The sequence below is a fragment of the Dipteris shenzhenensis genome, chromosome 15 (genome assembly GCF_047967505.1).
Source record: "Dipteris shenzhenensis isolate YYH24624 ecotype China chromosome 15, Dip_SZ_1.0, whole genome shotgun sequence".
Taxonomy (NCBI): domain Eukaryota; kingdom Viridiplantae; phylum Streptophyta; class Polypodiopsida; order Gleicheniales; family Dipteridaceae; genus Dipteris; species Dipteris shenzhenensis.
The window spans coordinates 16345712-16362065 of NC_141610.1; the positions used below are offsets into that span (position 1 = coordinate 16345712).

At 41.7% G+C, this 16354-nt stretch overlaps 1 protein-coding gene across 8 annotated transcripts in view; it reads left to right on the forward strand.

Annotated features, from left to right (window-relative positions):
- Nucleotides 1-16354, forward strand: part of LOC147893446 (P-loop containing nucleoside triphosphate hydrolases superfamily protein) — an 80578-nt gene that overhangs the window by 51849 nt on the left and 12375 nt on the right. For 7 of the 8 annotated variants that reach the window (XM_087385786.1, XM_087385782.1, XM_087385784.1 and 4 more), the window contains one exon: nt 5428-5603. In XM_087385786.1, coding sequence (XP_087241912.1) covers nt 5428-5520 — 93 coding nt within the window. In that variant the 3' untranslated portion in view covers nt 5521-5603. Of the gene's footprint in view, nt 1-5427; nt 6174-16354 lie in introns of those variants that run through there. The other variant, XM_087385783.1, reaches the window with a different exon arrangement.

The following is a 16354-nucleotide window of genomic DNA, read 5'->3' on the forward strand; positions in this document are numbered from 1 at the left end:
GGCCTTCATGATTCCATGGATATCCATTTATATTTTTGCATGTAAGTTGTCCGATTATTTATCTGCATATGTTTACTAGTATTTGTGTGAATTCTTTTTACGAGGCTTCACACACTGGTTGGTATTTGTTTCAACAAACTTGATCCATTATCATCATTTCATTGAGATACTTGGCATGGTATTTCGCCATTGTTGACCAATACTTCCAATACACATATGAATAGTACTTATCAAGAATCAAGATTCAATAAATCCAACAAAATTTTTTTAAAAAAAAGAAAAAATATGGAGGCATTTTTAAATTTATAACTTATGAATTAAAAGGAAATACTTACATCGTACATAACTAAATGATGATACTTTTTTTCCTCCCAAAAAAGGAACATAAACTTCTATGAGAAGCTCATACAAAACCATATAGAAAAGAAATGAGGTGGTCACAACTGATCTAGTGAGTGGAAATGCCATGAAGGCCCTATGGTAGGTAGTGTGTGAGAAAAATGAATTGTGGTCTCACTCTCTCTTCCTGAGGAGCCTTGATTCATGTCCCAAGATGGGACTTGTGCTTGAGCCTCTTGGTCACTTTATATTATCTAACTGGATATCATTCACAGCAATATCTTCCATGTAGTGAGATTGGCTACTGGGCCGAATCTACAAATGGAGAATGAGGTGTGAACATAGTAATTGGCAATTGCATCTAGTGTGGTAATCTGAGGGAAACCTCTCTAGATCATGAAAGTTCTATCTGAATCTGGTCCCTCATGGAACACTTGAGGGCTTGATTGTGTGCCCCAGGCAATGGAGGCATACCACACGGATGCTAAAGCTTGGTTTTGAAGGGGGGCGGCAACAACAAGATGCAGCACGCCATGCGGATGCTAAAACCTAGTTCACTGCCAAAGCTTTGGAGTCTAATACTAAAATGGTGGAACTCTAGTAGTGCAACGTCCTCTTGATGTTCTCCACAATTGGATCAAATTGTGTGTGGGGGACACATCCACAACTACCTAGCATCCTCTCCTTTATCTTGCATGACCCTATCTTGGTAGTATGTACAATGTCTTGCTACCACTTTCACCTGTAGAATCTCTCCAATCTTATTGGTGATGGGATATTGCATCGTCCTAATGCACTCCTTAAAAATCATGCGAAATAATTTTCGTGTCATGTAATTGCTGGTGAAGGGGTTATGGGTTTTGGAAATGTCAGTTTTATATTATACTTGACTTACAAAGCTCAAACATGAATTGTCATCCATAGTAACGCCTTTTGGCCAAGCCGAGAGTTGAAACATATAACATTTCACATAAACCATATGACTTACAACATAGACATATACAATTATGCAAGTTATTTGCATGTTTAAGGTTCTCAAATTTGTTCCTGATGCACAAGTTCTCCATACAAAAAACAAGCCTCTCTACTTGCTATGTGGATAGCTTTGTTTGTCTCTTTGAGTGCATCAATGCATGTGCATTAAGTCCTCTCACATGCACTTGAGGAGCAATCTTGTAATATGTACATAGTACATATGTAGGGTGTGAATGCAAATGTTGACTCTTTATGCGCTAACGAATCCAAAACTGAATCACGAGCTTTTGAGATATTAGTAATGAACACCATCAAGTCTTGAAGTATATGATATAGTCTTAAGTGCCAACTTCTATAGCTATGGCATTGTTCCCTCAAATTTCCCCCGTCCAGCACTAGGTGGAGATAATCTCATTTGATGTCGCTCTTTAAATCACCCCGAGAAATGAATTTTCTATTAATGTACATCCAATGAATGCCTGACTCAGTGAATACATAGAAGATACCTGTAGGCCAAGCCTTGCAATCAAAAACGTGCCAGCCTCTCAGTAGCGATTGTTTGAGATTCTTACATCCCACACTCCCACATGGTGCGCAGGGTGTACATCCAATGAATGCCTTACTCAATGAATACATAGAAGACACATGTAGGCCAAGGCTTCCAATAAAAAACGTGCCCGCCTCTCAGTAGCGATTGTTTGAGATTCTTACATCCCACACTCCTACATGGTGCGCGAGGTGTAGATAATATCTTGCCAAATGGCAACAAGGTGCGCTGGACACCGTCTTCCATTAATTGTCCTCTGGTGAAGGAACGGGACATCGGAGGAATCACCTTTTGTACCTCGATTTGGAAGACCCTTTGTCCTTGGATCTTGTAAGGAAAGCTGGTGTGACATGGTCAATGCAAGGAAAGCTATACCAACTATGATTGTCCTCAGACTCTTCCAAATCACTGATGTCCCTCTTCAAACTGACAATTTCTTGGATCATTGCCACCAAGGAAAGTGGCAAAGTTAAGCTTTGATACCACTGAAACCTTAAGCAGGCGTCTAACTCAGCTTCTACAAACACATTGCAGCCTTCTAGTTAAATCGCACTTCAGAAATCACCCTGACAGGTGGCTGGAATCCAAATCGCAACAACAGGAGGCAAATCACAGCACTCTAGAACAGTTTGCCAACTGAGAATCACTTCGTCTGGGGCTGGAAGACTGCGTGACAGCTTGAAGAATCTTCAGAAGAGGGATGGGGAGGAATCACTATAGAGAGTGTGGGAGAGGGAGGGAGAGAAAGAAAACACAACACTAGGGGCCAGAAATAAGTGCTGCCCCTCTCAGGTCTTTATTGCAATAGAAAACTGTTTGTACAAGGTGGCTCACGAGGAAGGAAGAGCTGAGTACAAATCTCAACAAAACTGAGAGCTCAGAGGCTCTTAATTTATAGACTAGACCAAGCAATCAGAAAGCACGTGCTTCCAAAAGCTGGGCCTGCTATTCTTGCCTAGGATAGGCACCTTTCCCAAAAAGCCAGGCTTTTTGTGCTTTCTCAAAGGCAGGCACCTTGTCCTAAGGTGGGCGGCCTCTAATTGCTTTTAACTCAAGTGGGCCCTCCAATAAAGTGGGGCGCCACTTGCTTTTCCCCTAAAAAGTGGGGAAATTAAGCACTCTAACAATGTCCAACACTTTAACCCATTAGAAGTTAGCCAAATGCATGCATTCTAGTTCTTGGACTAATCCTAGTCCCTTGTGGGCATCCCCACGGTGTTCTTTAACGAATGCAATGCAAAGAAAAATGAAACTTGTTCTAGTTAACCGAAGTCAGCATTCTTTGACGAGAATCAATATAAAGGATTCTCTTTATTTCTTGGGAGAAGTACAAATTTGTGACAGCCGCACTAGTACTGAGGTACCTAGAAGTGGTACAACATCAATACATGAGGTTGTGCAGAGATACCAACAGGCTTTCTCCTTCTCTTGAACGCCATGCAAAGTACAAAGGGCTTCTCCTTGGAAGCCACTGCCAAATACACACAGTAAGGAGGAAGGATGTATTGATGTTGTGCAGAGATACCAACAGGCTTTCTCCTTCTCTTGAACGCCATGCAAAGTACAAAGGGCTTCTCCTTGGAAGCCACTGCCAAATACACACAATAAGGAGGAAGGATCTTCCTCAAATTTAGAATCTTCACTCCATTCCTCTCAAAAATCTTTTCTTTTTCTCTTCTCATGAGCCATGGACACTCTTTCCTCTCTTACTAATCTTTTCTTCCACTCTCAACATTCATAAAACACTCACAAGAATACACAAAAATTCAAACAAGCATAACTTGAGCTCCAAGGGTCAGTATCCTGAGCTTCTTGAATGAAAACCGCTGTGTCAACTTGCTCTAATGGGTAGCAAAATGCTATCGCAAACACTATTGAAACCCAGAATACCTCACAATATTAAAGATTTGAAGTAGATTTATGGAGAATGTAGGATAGCACATACGTGAGTGAGCATAAATATGTAGACAATCTACAAAGGAGAACAGAATTTGATTCTTACTACAACCATCTAAGAACGAAAGGTACTATAAACAACTAACAATCACTGGATCAGATATATGGGTTGTTTCCGGATTCAGTGGATGGAGCTAAGCCAATTGACAAGGAACTAAGAGGATAAGATTCTTAAGTTTTTAGTTTTTATTTTGTCTGAAATATTTACTTGTAATCAGAGAGTGAAAGGTACCAACAATCTTTCAGTGCGGTCGTTTTTACATATAAGTCATTTGCAAGGATGAACAAAGCTACCAAAGGAGAGTTGAGGGCAGGGCAATGAAGATATTAGCTAAGAACAGCTGCAACTTAAGAAAGGGAGATCATCACAAGGCGATTTTGGACCGACAACTGATTGTGGAGAAACTTAAAACATCATTAAGCCAGTAGAGGTAGGTATCAGAGACAGATATGGCTTGGCGAATTATTATGTATTCAATTATTTATATTGATTAGACGTGCCTAAGTATGGTCATAGGTCCTAGGAGATGGGTATGTAAGCAATTGCATATGGACCTTTTAAGGTCTTGGTAGAAGCTTTAATAGACCTTATGGATGGTTTAAATGGGAAGAACCTATTAAAAGGGTCACAATGGGAGGATTTCTTCTCTGTATGTGCATGTATTCAAATGAATTCCCACATGTATACATTTCATCTCTTTCCTTCTTATGGTTATATATCTAGAAGATTCTAATTGCAGGTGCTCATTTGGATGGCACGCTTGACAGTGCAAACTGTATGTCCCAATTTGCATATGTACTGATTGCTTGTCTGTACGGCATCAATCCGTCGTTTATGGGATCAGGGACACTTGAGTGTGGCACATAATGGTCACCAATAACATCTGCTACTTGTTAAGAAGGGATATAAGGAGCATTCATTCTCCTGCTCCACAAATGACATCTCCGATGCTGAAAGCTTTGTAAATTTTTTCTCAATGCCCTTCTTCAAAATTTTGCCTGCCCCGCTGGGGCACCTCATGCTTTTGCTAGTGAGGTTACAGAATGTTGATGAACTAGCAAGAATATGGGAAGTAGTGGTTGTTTTTTCAAACATCAAAGTCGTGGGCGTATATGGAGCTTGAGTGGAGGCTAAAGTTAGGTGTATTGAAGTGTAATAACTAGCAAAGGAGAGACATTTCTGCCAATTTCCTTCATGAAATTGTAAGGGTTTGTAAGAAAATGTTTTCTTCATTGTGCAAAAATCAATCTCAAGTTCTTATACATGCACTTCTTCCATTCAATATAATTGAAGGGAAGGTGTTGATATTCCAAAATGGTTTTACCTGCCAGGAACAGAGATATCATTGTTTAGAAAAGAAATTTCATACTAACACTTCTGGACATAATTGAATCTTTTCTTAATGCTTTGAAATATTGGTGGATAAAGAATTGGAGGCCAAGAGTAAACGTTTTGAAGCATAGCAGAAATTTGGATTGCAATAATCTTACAAAATTTGAAAGACGATTTGTATTGAAATTTGGCTGCATTGATATTAATGCAAACTGGCATCTCTTATATATTAAGGGGGAATACTCTGCTGTCTTCTGACGGTGTATAACTGTGGCAGGTGGAAGGGAATGATCGGAAAAATGCTGAATTGATCATGACATCAAAAGTGTTTGCAGACCTGGTCATACAGTCCATTGAAATTGAAGGATAACATAAACATTCCAACCATAAGGAGGGACCTCTTAATCACAGGACCTATAGATGGAATGTGCTGCTTCTACCAAAGGTCTCAAGGTATGCAGTGTTTTAGCCACCACGAGTTGAATTGCTAAACAGGCTACTCCTGAACCTGCTAGTACTTCATTGTGACCTTATGATCGTTACAACAAGAGAAGGGCAAAAAAAGAGAGGCAAGAATGCTTTTGGAAAAGGTCTTCCCTCTTGGCTTCCTCATCCTTCCTGTCTGCCTTGGAATCCCCTCCCTTGCACGATTGTTCTCTCTTGCCATGCCATCTACCTCCCACATCCAAGCCATTTGTCGAGTACCCTTCCTCTTACTCTAGCCTTGCCATCTCTCCCTTGGCTGCTAAGGCAGAATGTCTTAAGTTAGACGGTGTGCTATAGATGTTAGAGATTCTCTCTGACAAATGTGAAAGTATCTCTATGGGCTGCATTACTGATTTACCAAGAAAATATAGAATTAAAAGTTTTTTGGCCTTAGCTTTGCTTAGCCATAATCCCTTAACATGATAAGCAGCATTAGTCTCTTTTCAACTATACCACGCGCGTCTATTTAACTGTATATATATATTTTTAATGCATAATACCTTAACATGATAAGCAGCATTATTCTCTCTTCAACTATACCACACACATCTATTTAACTGTGTATTTTGTTTAGAAATGCATATGGACTCTTTGTACACATTCATTTTCAAGTATTAATGCTATGTACTCTTGTACACGTTTATTTTCCTCTACTTTTGGTCCGTAGCTTAGGCTACTCTTATTATTGTTAAGGTGTAGTAAAATCTATACATTTATTTACCTTTCTCCAAATCCTACTGAAGTTTACTCAAAGAAGGGTTGTTCTTAATGTAGGCATATTAATATGAAATTGTATTCGTTCCAATATACAACTCTATATGAGTCAGAATTTTCTATTATTAAAATTGTTAACTGTACTTAGTTTGCATATGACCTATTTAGTCTTGTAAAATATGAAGTAGATGCATATCTTATTGCAAACACATGTTTGTCTTGACGGGCAACATTGTTGTTAAGATTTTAATTATTGATTTGCATTTGGAGATTTGAAGAACCCATCTTACAGGATGCTTATTGAAATTAGATGTGTAAGCACTACTATTTTTTTGCTAAAGTATCAGATATATGATGAACTACTCACTCTTTTGCCAAGCGTTAGGAAACAAATGATACCTAAAGCATTGCTGCACATTCTATTGTATCGTATGTTCAACTATGGCTACGATGAATAATCCCATGCATACTCTCAATAATCTCATCTTATCAATATAACATGCTTATCAAGATGAATCCTGCAATTTCTGATGAAGAAAGGCAACAAGACTAAATCTATGTAATCTCATTTATTATTGAAGCCATTTTAATTCTTAGAGGTTTCAACATATTTGCCATAATCTTGATGCTAGCATGCACTGAGACCTTTTGTATCTATTGCTTGTGATTTCTATAACTTGTTATCCACACATTTGCTTTTTGGTTAGCTTGTTAGTTTAAGACATCTACACATGTGTGAAGAATTGTTTATGCAATAATATGCTCATTGGGATTGCCTCTTATTGGTTGTAAACAATTCACTAACCTACTTATTGAAATTAGTGCCATTTCATTTTCATTGAGTAGTCATACTAGTATCTCCCAAACCTCCTCTTTGTGACCCACATTTCCCAACTCAAGAAATTGAAGAGGATCCTTTACAATTATTTAAGTGCCTTGGGAAGTCACCCAAGATAAGTGATGATCCACTCGACACCATGAATAAAAACACACATTAGACTTCAAGATGGGTAAAGCAAATTGAGGCTACTTGAGATGTGGGATGGAGTGTGTGCGATAATTAATCCATGGTAGCAAGGCTTTAGGTGACTTAAGAGAATGCCCACTCCCCCATTGAGAAACATAAATTGCCATATGCCAAATTTGGGATTGTGTGCTCATTCAAACACCTTGGGAAGCTACATAGATGTTGCCCAAGGTATTGTAAAAATCATCTCAACATCATTGGAAAAGACTTCAAGATGGGTCATACTATCGAGGATTGCAAGTATGTAATGGAAGTGCTCTCAATGGAAGTAAGAACGGAAGAGGGAGAGAGAGAAACAGAGAGCCACACAAGTTTTGGTGGGTGCAGAATCATCCTAATCTTCTTTTTCATTCATTTATATATGTGTTTGAGTATTGTACATAACCGGGGTAAAGGCACAGTGACCTTTAACCCCCACAACCTCCCACTTAAAGGACAATGTGCCTTTAAGGGAGAACAACCAGTGAGCATACTATCCAATGCTCATCAATACACGACAATACTCAAACCGCAGACTAGGTAGACTCTTCGTCAGCATATCTGCAGAGTTATCATCTGTATGAACCTTGACAAGCTCTATGCGCTTGTCCTCAAGTACCTCCCTGATGAAATGGTACCTGAGCTCAATGTGTTTGGTCTTTGCATGAAAGACCGGATTCCGCGCTAGCTGAATAGCACTCATGGAATCACTATGCAATGTCGGTACACCTGTATGAATCCCCAAATCTCCCACTAGCCGATCAAGCCATATAGCTTTCTTGCAACCCTCTGTGGCTGCAACATACTCAGCCTCTGTGGTAGACAAAGCAACGCACTTCTGTGCGCGAGACATCCACGACACTGCACCACCTGCAAAGGTAAACACATAACCAGAAGTGGATCTCCTACTATCCACATGCCCTGCATAGTCTGAATCTGTGTACCCAAGTACACGCATGTCTCCTCTACCAAAGCAGATGCACATCTCCTTGGTAACCTTCATGTACCTCATGATGCACTTAACTGCCTCCCAATGCCTCTTTCCTGGATTAGCCATATACCGGCTAACAACTCCCACTGCAAATGCAATGTCTGGTCTAGTAGCTATCATAGCATACATAAGACTCCCAATTGCTGATGCATAAGGAACCTTGGCCATCATGGCCCTTTCCTCATCTGATTTGGGACTATCTGTATGACTCAATTTCACATATGAGACGATAGCCCATCTCTCCACTTTCACCATAACCCAGAAAGATGCATTTCCTAGACTTAGGATCTAGCTTCTTTCGAAGCTCTTTTGGCACATGTGCATATGCCTCACACCCAAATATACGCAAATGAGAGTAAGAGGGCTTCTTGCCACTCCATGCCTCTTCAGGAATACCACCATCCAAACTCTTACTAGGTGATCTATTGATCACATGCACTGCAGTCTTCATTGCCTCAGCCCAAAAACCACCAAAAAGACTTGCATTGGAAAGCATGCATTGCAACCTTTCTTGAATGGTACGGTTCATCTTTTCTGCAACTGGATTTTGCTCTGGAGTACGAGGGGATGTGAGCTCCCTCTTAATCCCACGTGTATCACAGAAATGTTGAAAGTCATGAGAGAGAGAATCTCCACCATTGTTAGTCCGTAGGCATTTAAGTGTTCTACCTAACTGATTCTCAACCAAGGCCAGCCATTTCTGAAATACTTGGAACACATCACTCTTCCGAGCTATAGCATAAGCCCACACTTTCCTAGTTGCATCATCAATGAATGTCACATAGTATTCAGCCCCGCCTGATGACCGTGTAGGCATGGGACCAACATACGTCTGAATGCACCAAATCAAGCTTTTCAAACTCTTTCTTTCCCCTTCTTTTATGGGCTGATTTAGTCTGCTTCCCATAGAGACAGTGCTCACAAAATTCAAAATCAGAGAAACTCAAATGCGGTACATAACCCAAACGGCATAAGAGTTTCATTCCATTCTGGCTCATGTGCCCCAACCTGCAATGCCAAAAAGAAGTGCTTGGCTGCTCGGTTATTGCAACAACATGATCAAATACCCCTGATACATGTAAGGGATACAAAGTCCCACACTTGGCACCCCTGGCCAAAAGCATAGAGCCCTTTTGAATTTTTCAACTCTAAAAGCCAAAAGTGGTGTGAAAACCAGCATCATCTAGCTGACCCACTGAAATAAGACTCTTGGTCAACTTAGGCACATGTCTTACATGTTTCAAAATAAATGCAGACCCATTTGCAAATGAAAACTTTGTCACCTACTCCCACTATGTCACATGCATAGTCATTTCCAAGATGCACACAACCTGTCTTTCCACTGTCATAAGTGGAGAACCATTCCCTATGGGGAGTAACATGGAATGAAGCACCAGAATCCAAAATCCAATCCTGGGAATATGCATCATCTGAAGTGGTAAGCAACTCTGCAGATAAACTAGACATGAAGAGAACATCATTGTCACTATCATGTGTGACTGCATTGATCTCCTCGATCTTAACTTTTCCTTTGTCCTCCCTTGGACTCTCTTCCTTTTGATTTGCACCCCAATTTGCATTCTTTTTCTTATCTTTTTGCTCTCTTTTCAGCTTGTAGCAATCATTTTTCATATGGCCCTTCTTGCCACAGTGGTAACACTCAATGTTCCGTGCCCTGGATTTGCTACGAGACTTCCCTCTTTCTTGGGACTTTTCCCTGAACTGTGATTTGCCCCTTTGCACATTTAAGGCTGCATCCTGCTTGTTGCCGTCCATAGACTTCCATCTAATCTCCACGGCCAACAAGCTACCCACAACATCATCAAATTTCAGTACTCCATCAGGTGCAGAGTTACTGATAGCTGTACAAAAGGTATCCCATGAGGATGGCAATGAACATAAGAGAAATATTGCCTTAGTCTCCGCATCAAAATTCATCTTCTGAGCCTGAAGCTGGCTGAAAATAATATTGAATTCATTCAAGTGAGAAGCAATGGAGACTCCTTCCTTCATCTGCAACTCAAACAATCTCTTCATGAGGTAAACTTTATTAAAGACAGTTTCCTTTTCATAAGTGACACATAGTTTCTTCCACAAATGTTCCGTAGTCTGCTCATTTACTACTGTGAAATAAACTGGCTCTGCAAGATGAAGTCTAATAGTAGACTTTGCTAATGCATCCAACTCATTCCAATCATCCTCAGACATATTTGCAGGCTTAGCTTCAATCCCTGCCAAGGGTTTAATCTGCTTCTTTTGAATAAGCACATCCCTTATCTGTTCTTTCCACAAAGAAAAGTTTGTCCCATCAAACTTTTTAATGTTGAAAAACTCCTTTTCAGACATGGAAGAGGATGCCATAATGCAAATAAAACAAAATCCCAAATGCTAGTGCATACAAGAGAGAATCACACCAAATACCAGGTGCACCTAAATGTGTATGCCACAATAGAGTGAAATATCACCGAAACTCATGTCTCAAAGCATCTGACTCATGTGCATATACTATGCATCCATATGAGCAAATCTGGCCCAAAAGAAAATGCCAACTGCAATGGCAATCCAAAATGCCAATAAGTGCCAAATGACTCAAGCATAAACACCGTCCATTGGCATATGCATTAATAATATCTCATCCAAGAGAGCATAGCACTATCAGTGCATCACCTGCAATGTGTCAAAGCTGTCCCTCAGCATAAAATAGCATCCATGTGCAAAGCGTCCATAAAAATAGCATCCCACAAGGCAATTTGGGCCTATCAGCGCATCCAATAAGGACTGCAATGCATCCAAATGGCCTATAAATCATCCACTGCAACCAAATGCATACCACGAATGAGCGCACACTGCTCAAACTGCAACCAGAGTGATTTGCATAAGGCATGCTCAAGAAATCATGGTCCCACGGTAATGACCGCTACTGAAAATAGAACCTGAGATGCCTCAAAACATGGACGCCATTGCATAATCAGACTCAGCAAGAAAATCTACAAATATCTCTCTTCTGCCAGAACTCCAAAATTCCAACCGATGAGTGAGAATGGGAGTCAACACTTATCCACTGCCATGTGGCATAAATCTAAGGTTTCAAAACCTTAGAATGAAAAATGCATAAGAGAGAGACAAAATCGAATACACAGAGATCTATAACTCTGAAAATCCTCCACCGAATCGTGCAAGAACTGATAGGTAGGGGTTTTTGGGCGTCGGGAACACAATGGGACAGACGGATTTGGAAACTGTTGTCTCAATCATTGGGTTCAACACATGGGCTGAAAAACGTTTTTTGAAATAGAGCTGTTTGTAAACTCCACCGGAGTGCGAATGATAAGCAACATAGACCTCTTGAGTCCACCGGAACTGACAGATCTGCAAATGGTTGCTCCAAACTTGAGTTCCAACACCCAGGCAGAAAAACGTAGGAACTGACACAGTGAGTCAAGAATCCAATGAAATGATCCCAAATTCAAGAATGAAGGTGTTTCCAAGCTCCTCAAGTGAAGTGGCCACCAAAAGCAAGCAATAGTTGTCTCTACAAGTCAATACGGAGTCTCTGTCATCGAACGGAACAAGGAAAAGCTCAAAAAATAACTTTTTCTTTGAAAACACTTAACAGGCTCTCAAAACCACTTTGCAAAGCCAAAGTGACTTTTCCAAAGGTTCCTCCAAGGTCTCTGCACACTCGGATGCAAGTAAAATCACCCACAAAGCTTCCGACAGAGCTTCTCCTTCCTCCCACAGAGCTGCTGAGCTTCAAGCATTCACGCACGCTCAGCTACATCACCCGGGCTCTGATACCAGTTGAAAGTGCTCTCAACGGAAGCAAGAACGGAAGAGGGAGAGAGAGAAAAAGAGAGCCACATAAGTTTTGGTGGGTGCAGAACCACCCTAATCTTCTTTTTCATTCATTTATATATGTGTTTGAGTATTGTACATAACCGGGGTAAAGGCACAGTGATCTTTAACCCCCACATGTAAACATGGTGACTTCGCCCCTAAGTCATGGGTAAGTTACCCGAGGATATCCCTCGAATATCTTCAAAATGTAAGTTGATGATGTTGCAATTTCTTTCAATCTACATTATACATACCATGCAAAAGTCCTTTTCTAGGTAGATCCTAACTAAAGCAACACTCAAGAATACTTATAGATAATGTGTGCCTAAGAATAACTCACATACATACATACATAGATATATATATATAGAGAGAGATATATATAGATTTATATACACATACATACATACATACATCTTTCTATCTTAAATGGTGCGTTGACCTATCAGCTAGATTTAGATTTAGATGCTCGTTGGGGAGAGACTAAAATGAAAATGTTTAGACTTCACAAGCAGTTGTAGCTTGAATGAAGAGATTTTGGACTACCTTTTGATTAGCCTTCTCCTTTAGTGCTAGCCTTCATCATGGCTGAGTCTGCCCTTCACCTCCGGAGTGCCTACAGAAACTCAGTACGAAGACTTTGTATAAATGGATGCTCAAGTATGTGTGGGTGTGTGGATTTGTATGTGTGAGAGCATATTTTTATACTATGGTCTACACCCACTGTTGGGCGCTGATGACGTCAGTGGGGATGTCATAGTAGCTAGTCCCTGCTATGCATGATGGAGTTAATGGTTTTCAACCTTGTGAGTGACTATCATGAGATTGAAACTGCACTATGTTGTGTTTTTAGAGGATGAGTTTGGGAATGTTCCTGGATTCATCTAGGTTTATACATATATATATATATATATATATATAGAGAGAGAGAGAGAGAGAGAGAGAGAGATAGATATATACATATATGTATATATGTATATAGATCGATAGATATATAGATAGATAGATATATCATATATGTATATATGTATATATATAGTGAGAGAGAGAGAGAGAGAGATGAACACAATGAGGCAGCCAAAGGATATGTAAAGTATTGCTCCAATGTAAGAAAAACCACGTAGAAAGAACAACCTTCGGGGAAACTAACATTTGCAGCAAAGTTCTAATGATGTGTAATCCTCCACCTACACATTCCTCTGGTTGCAATCTCTCCCATCCTCTCAATGAGCTTTTACAGCTTCTTGTTGAGCTCTACGAATGCTTCTCCAAGGACCCAAGAGCCTCTTTATATAGAAGTAGGTGGTCAACCATGCCTTGCTAGCCAACTATAAATGGCCCCTTCCAGTCACATGTCTAGGCCTTTGTTGCCCTAGCCATGGCCTACATCTGCCACATCTGCTAGCCTATACACAACGATCTTTCCTCTTAAGATCAAACTTACAGAGATCTACTAGCTTTGATTGCATTCCTTTCTACCCATGTGGTAGCCTATGTGCTATCCACTTGGTAGTCCATGTAAAGGTTACCGTCCTAGATATGCCCAAAGTGGCACCAACTTCATGTACCCAGGTGATAGACTCTCAGCCCTTTGATTCTCCATGTAGGTATCATGCCCCATTGTTCTCCTCATATAGAGGCTTACTTGCGGTGCAGTGATCCTTCTACTCCAACACCTCTCTAAGTGACACGATGGCCCCACATTGACTTGGTCATATATCATCTCCATTTGCTTCACCCTTAGGAACAAATTGAGAGTGTTATTAAAGTCTGGCCTGAACTCTATCCCAATGGCAGTGCCAATACTTCTCACAAACCTATTAGAGTCTTCGAGACACCTAGGCACTAGCAACATGCTCTTGGAATGAACCAAACCCTATAAGCACCAAGCACCTTGGGTGTATTTCAACCCGTTCAACACCAACACGATCCACAACCGTGATCCATGAAACCTATACACGGAGTATTGGAGTTATGTGCATCTCATAGGGAGGGCATATTTGTGGGTGTGCCTGCCCTTTTCAGGATAGGATTACCTGTGGTTGGGGGCCTATTCCTAGGCTGTTTGGGGGGGACTGTATGGCTCAGCCTCTAGGGTTGGCTGGCCAGGCCACTTTTGGTCTTCGCCCTGGTCGGGTCAACCGACCAGGCTGGTTGGTTGACTGACCCTGGCTTCCGCCTATTTATTGGCCTTGGTCCCTCTTTGATGTATTCTTCTGCACTGCACCACTCTCACATGGTATCAGATGACTAGGTTGGCCAGGGACCAAGGGAGGTTATAATTGAGGCGCTATTGCTGAAGGCATTCCCATGCTTTGGAGGCTGCTTTATTTCGCTGCTGCTACCTGCACCCAAGTTGAGGCAGTCCAAGGAGGTGGCTGTTGTGTGCAGTCTGCCCCCCTAGTGCTGAGCCCACAAGGTCAGCTATCTCTTCCCCTAGCAAGGGGTAGGCAGCAAGGGGTTGCAGCCCTTCTTGAAGGCGTTTTGCCGCAACAGTTCTAGGTGTGCTTGAGACAGTCTGCCCACTCCAAGAACAGCAAGTATGGTCGGTTGTTTACAGTAAGCAGGGCAGAGGACAAAGTCAATTGTTTGCAGCAGCCTACTGAGGATCGTGGACATCAAAAGGAGTGTGTGTTGCAGACGTCTTCCAGGCAATTTTCTTCACTCCCATCTTGTCTTGCATCTCTTTTTCTTCACCTTGGGGATTGTGTTTGCCAGGATCAACAAAGGAGAAAAGGTTTGGAATAGCTTCATCCCCCGTATACGAGCAAGGAGGAGAAGCTTGACAGCACGAATTATGCCCACTGGAGGCTCAACATGAAAATATGGTCTGTCCATAAAGGCTTGTGGCAGCTTGTACAGGGCTGTAAACTGAGCCATGAGCATCCTAAGAGCTCAATCAACTAGGATGCTAACCAGGAGGATGAGTTTCAGGAGGAGCTCATGGATTTTGGGAGAATCCGGATTGAAAGGCACATACGGCTTTGGTCTGGACCATCACCAAAGAAGGTTCTCTGTCTATCCAGACATTGTAGAGTGCATTTGAGATTTGGAGGACCTCTATGCTAGGGATTTGACGATGTGTACTGTCACCTTGCAGGGACAGATGTACTGTTACGCTCTAGCCGAGGTAGCATGACCTCGGAAGAATCAGTCGACATTTCCCTTATAGGATCTATCTCTGTAATATATGTGTTTGCGCTTCATGTAAATGATCGGGAGGGATTTAATGTCAAGGTCCTAGGTGAGGGTTGATAGCACCAGACTAGATAGATCTGAGACCAAGGGCCTAGTGCTAAGATTGTGCCTAGGGGCAAGGAATTAAATGCATCCCAAGAGAGGGGTGAAATGTTGCATTAGAAAGGCCCTATATGGATGACATGTGGCATCTAGATCTATCTAGGGATTTGGGGTTTGCTAAGGCTAGAGAGAGAAGTGAAGGATTGGATTCACGTGAATTTTAACGTAGGTCTCTGTCTCGCTTTGAGCCTTAGCATGAATAGGCTGGGAGGAGAATCATGGTGCTACTCCCGTGATCTGCTAAAGAGGCTAGATTAGAATAGTTGGTTGACATTTGGTATCAGAGCTCGGTTGAGAGAGCAAGGGACGGGGGACGTCCTAAAGAGACGTGACCTTAGAAGAAGGTGGAGCGCTGGTGGCGAGTCACCCGATGGTGACGACGAGAAGGCTGCAAAACATCAGACGGGCGTCGAAGGAAATTCAGCGCTGCCGACGAGGTGATTCGACGAAGAGCGCAGAAATTGCACGCACGTGAAACGTGGGCTGTTCGTGAACGACCCGTGACGACGGTCGATGGGCTGTTGTGCATCCTTGGCGAAGGAGTTACGTGAGGCAGGTGAACGACGGAGCGTAGGATAACGTGGTGGTCTACGGTCGACAAGGATCGTTAGCGTAAGCAATTAGTCCGTGGGCTGGGAGATATTCATCGACAGGAACGGAGAGCAGGGTTCCCGTAAGCCTGACGGAACAAGGACCTCTGGAAGGCACGGCGCCGATCAGCTAACCTAGGGATTTGAACGAGGAGGCGGAATTCATCAGGCAGATTTAGACCAGGGAGCTTTCGCCAACTCTGTGTTTTTTCCCCTGATTAGTTTCGTTGATGCTCCGCTTACTTGAGCAGGATCTCGTAAGTGATAAGTATGCATAAAG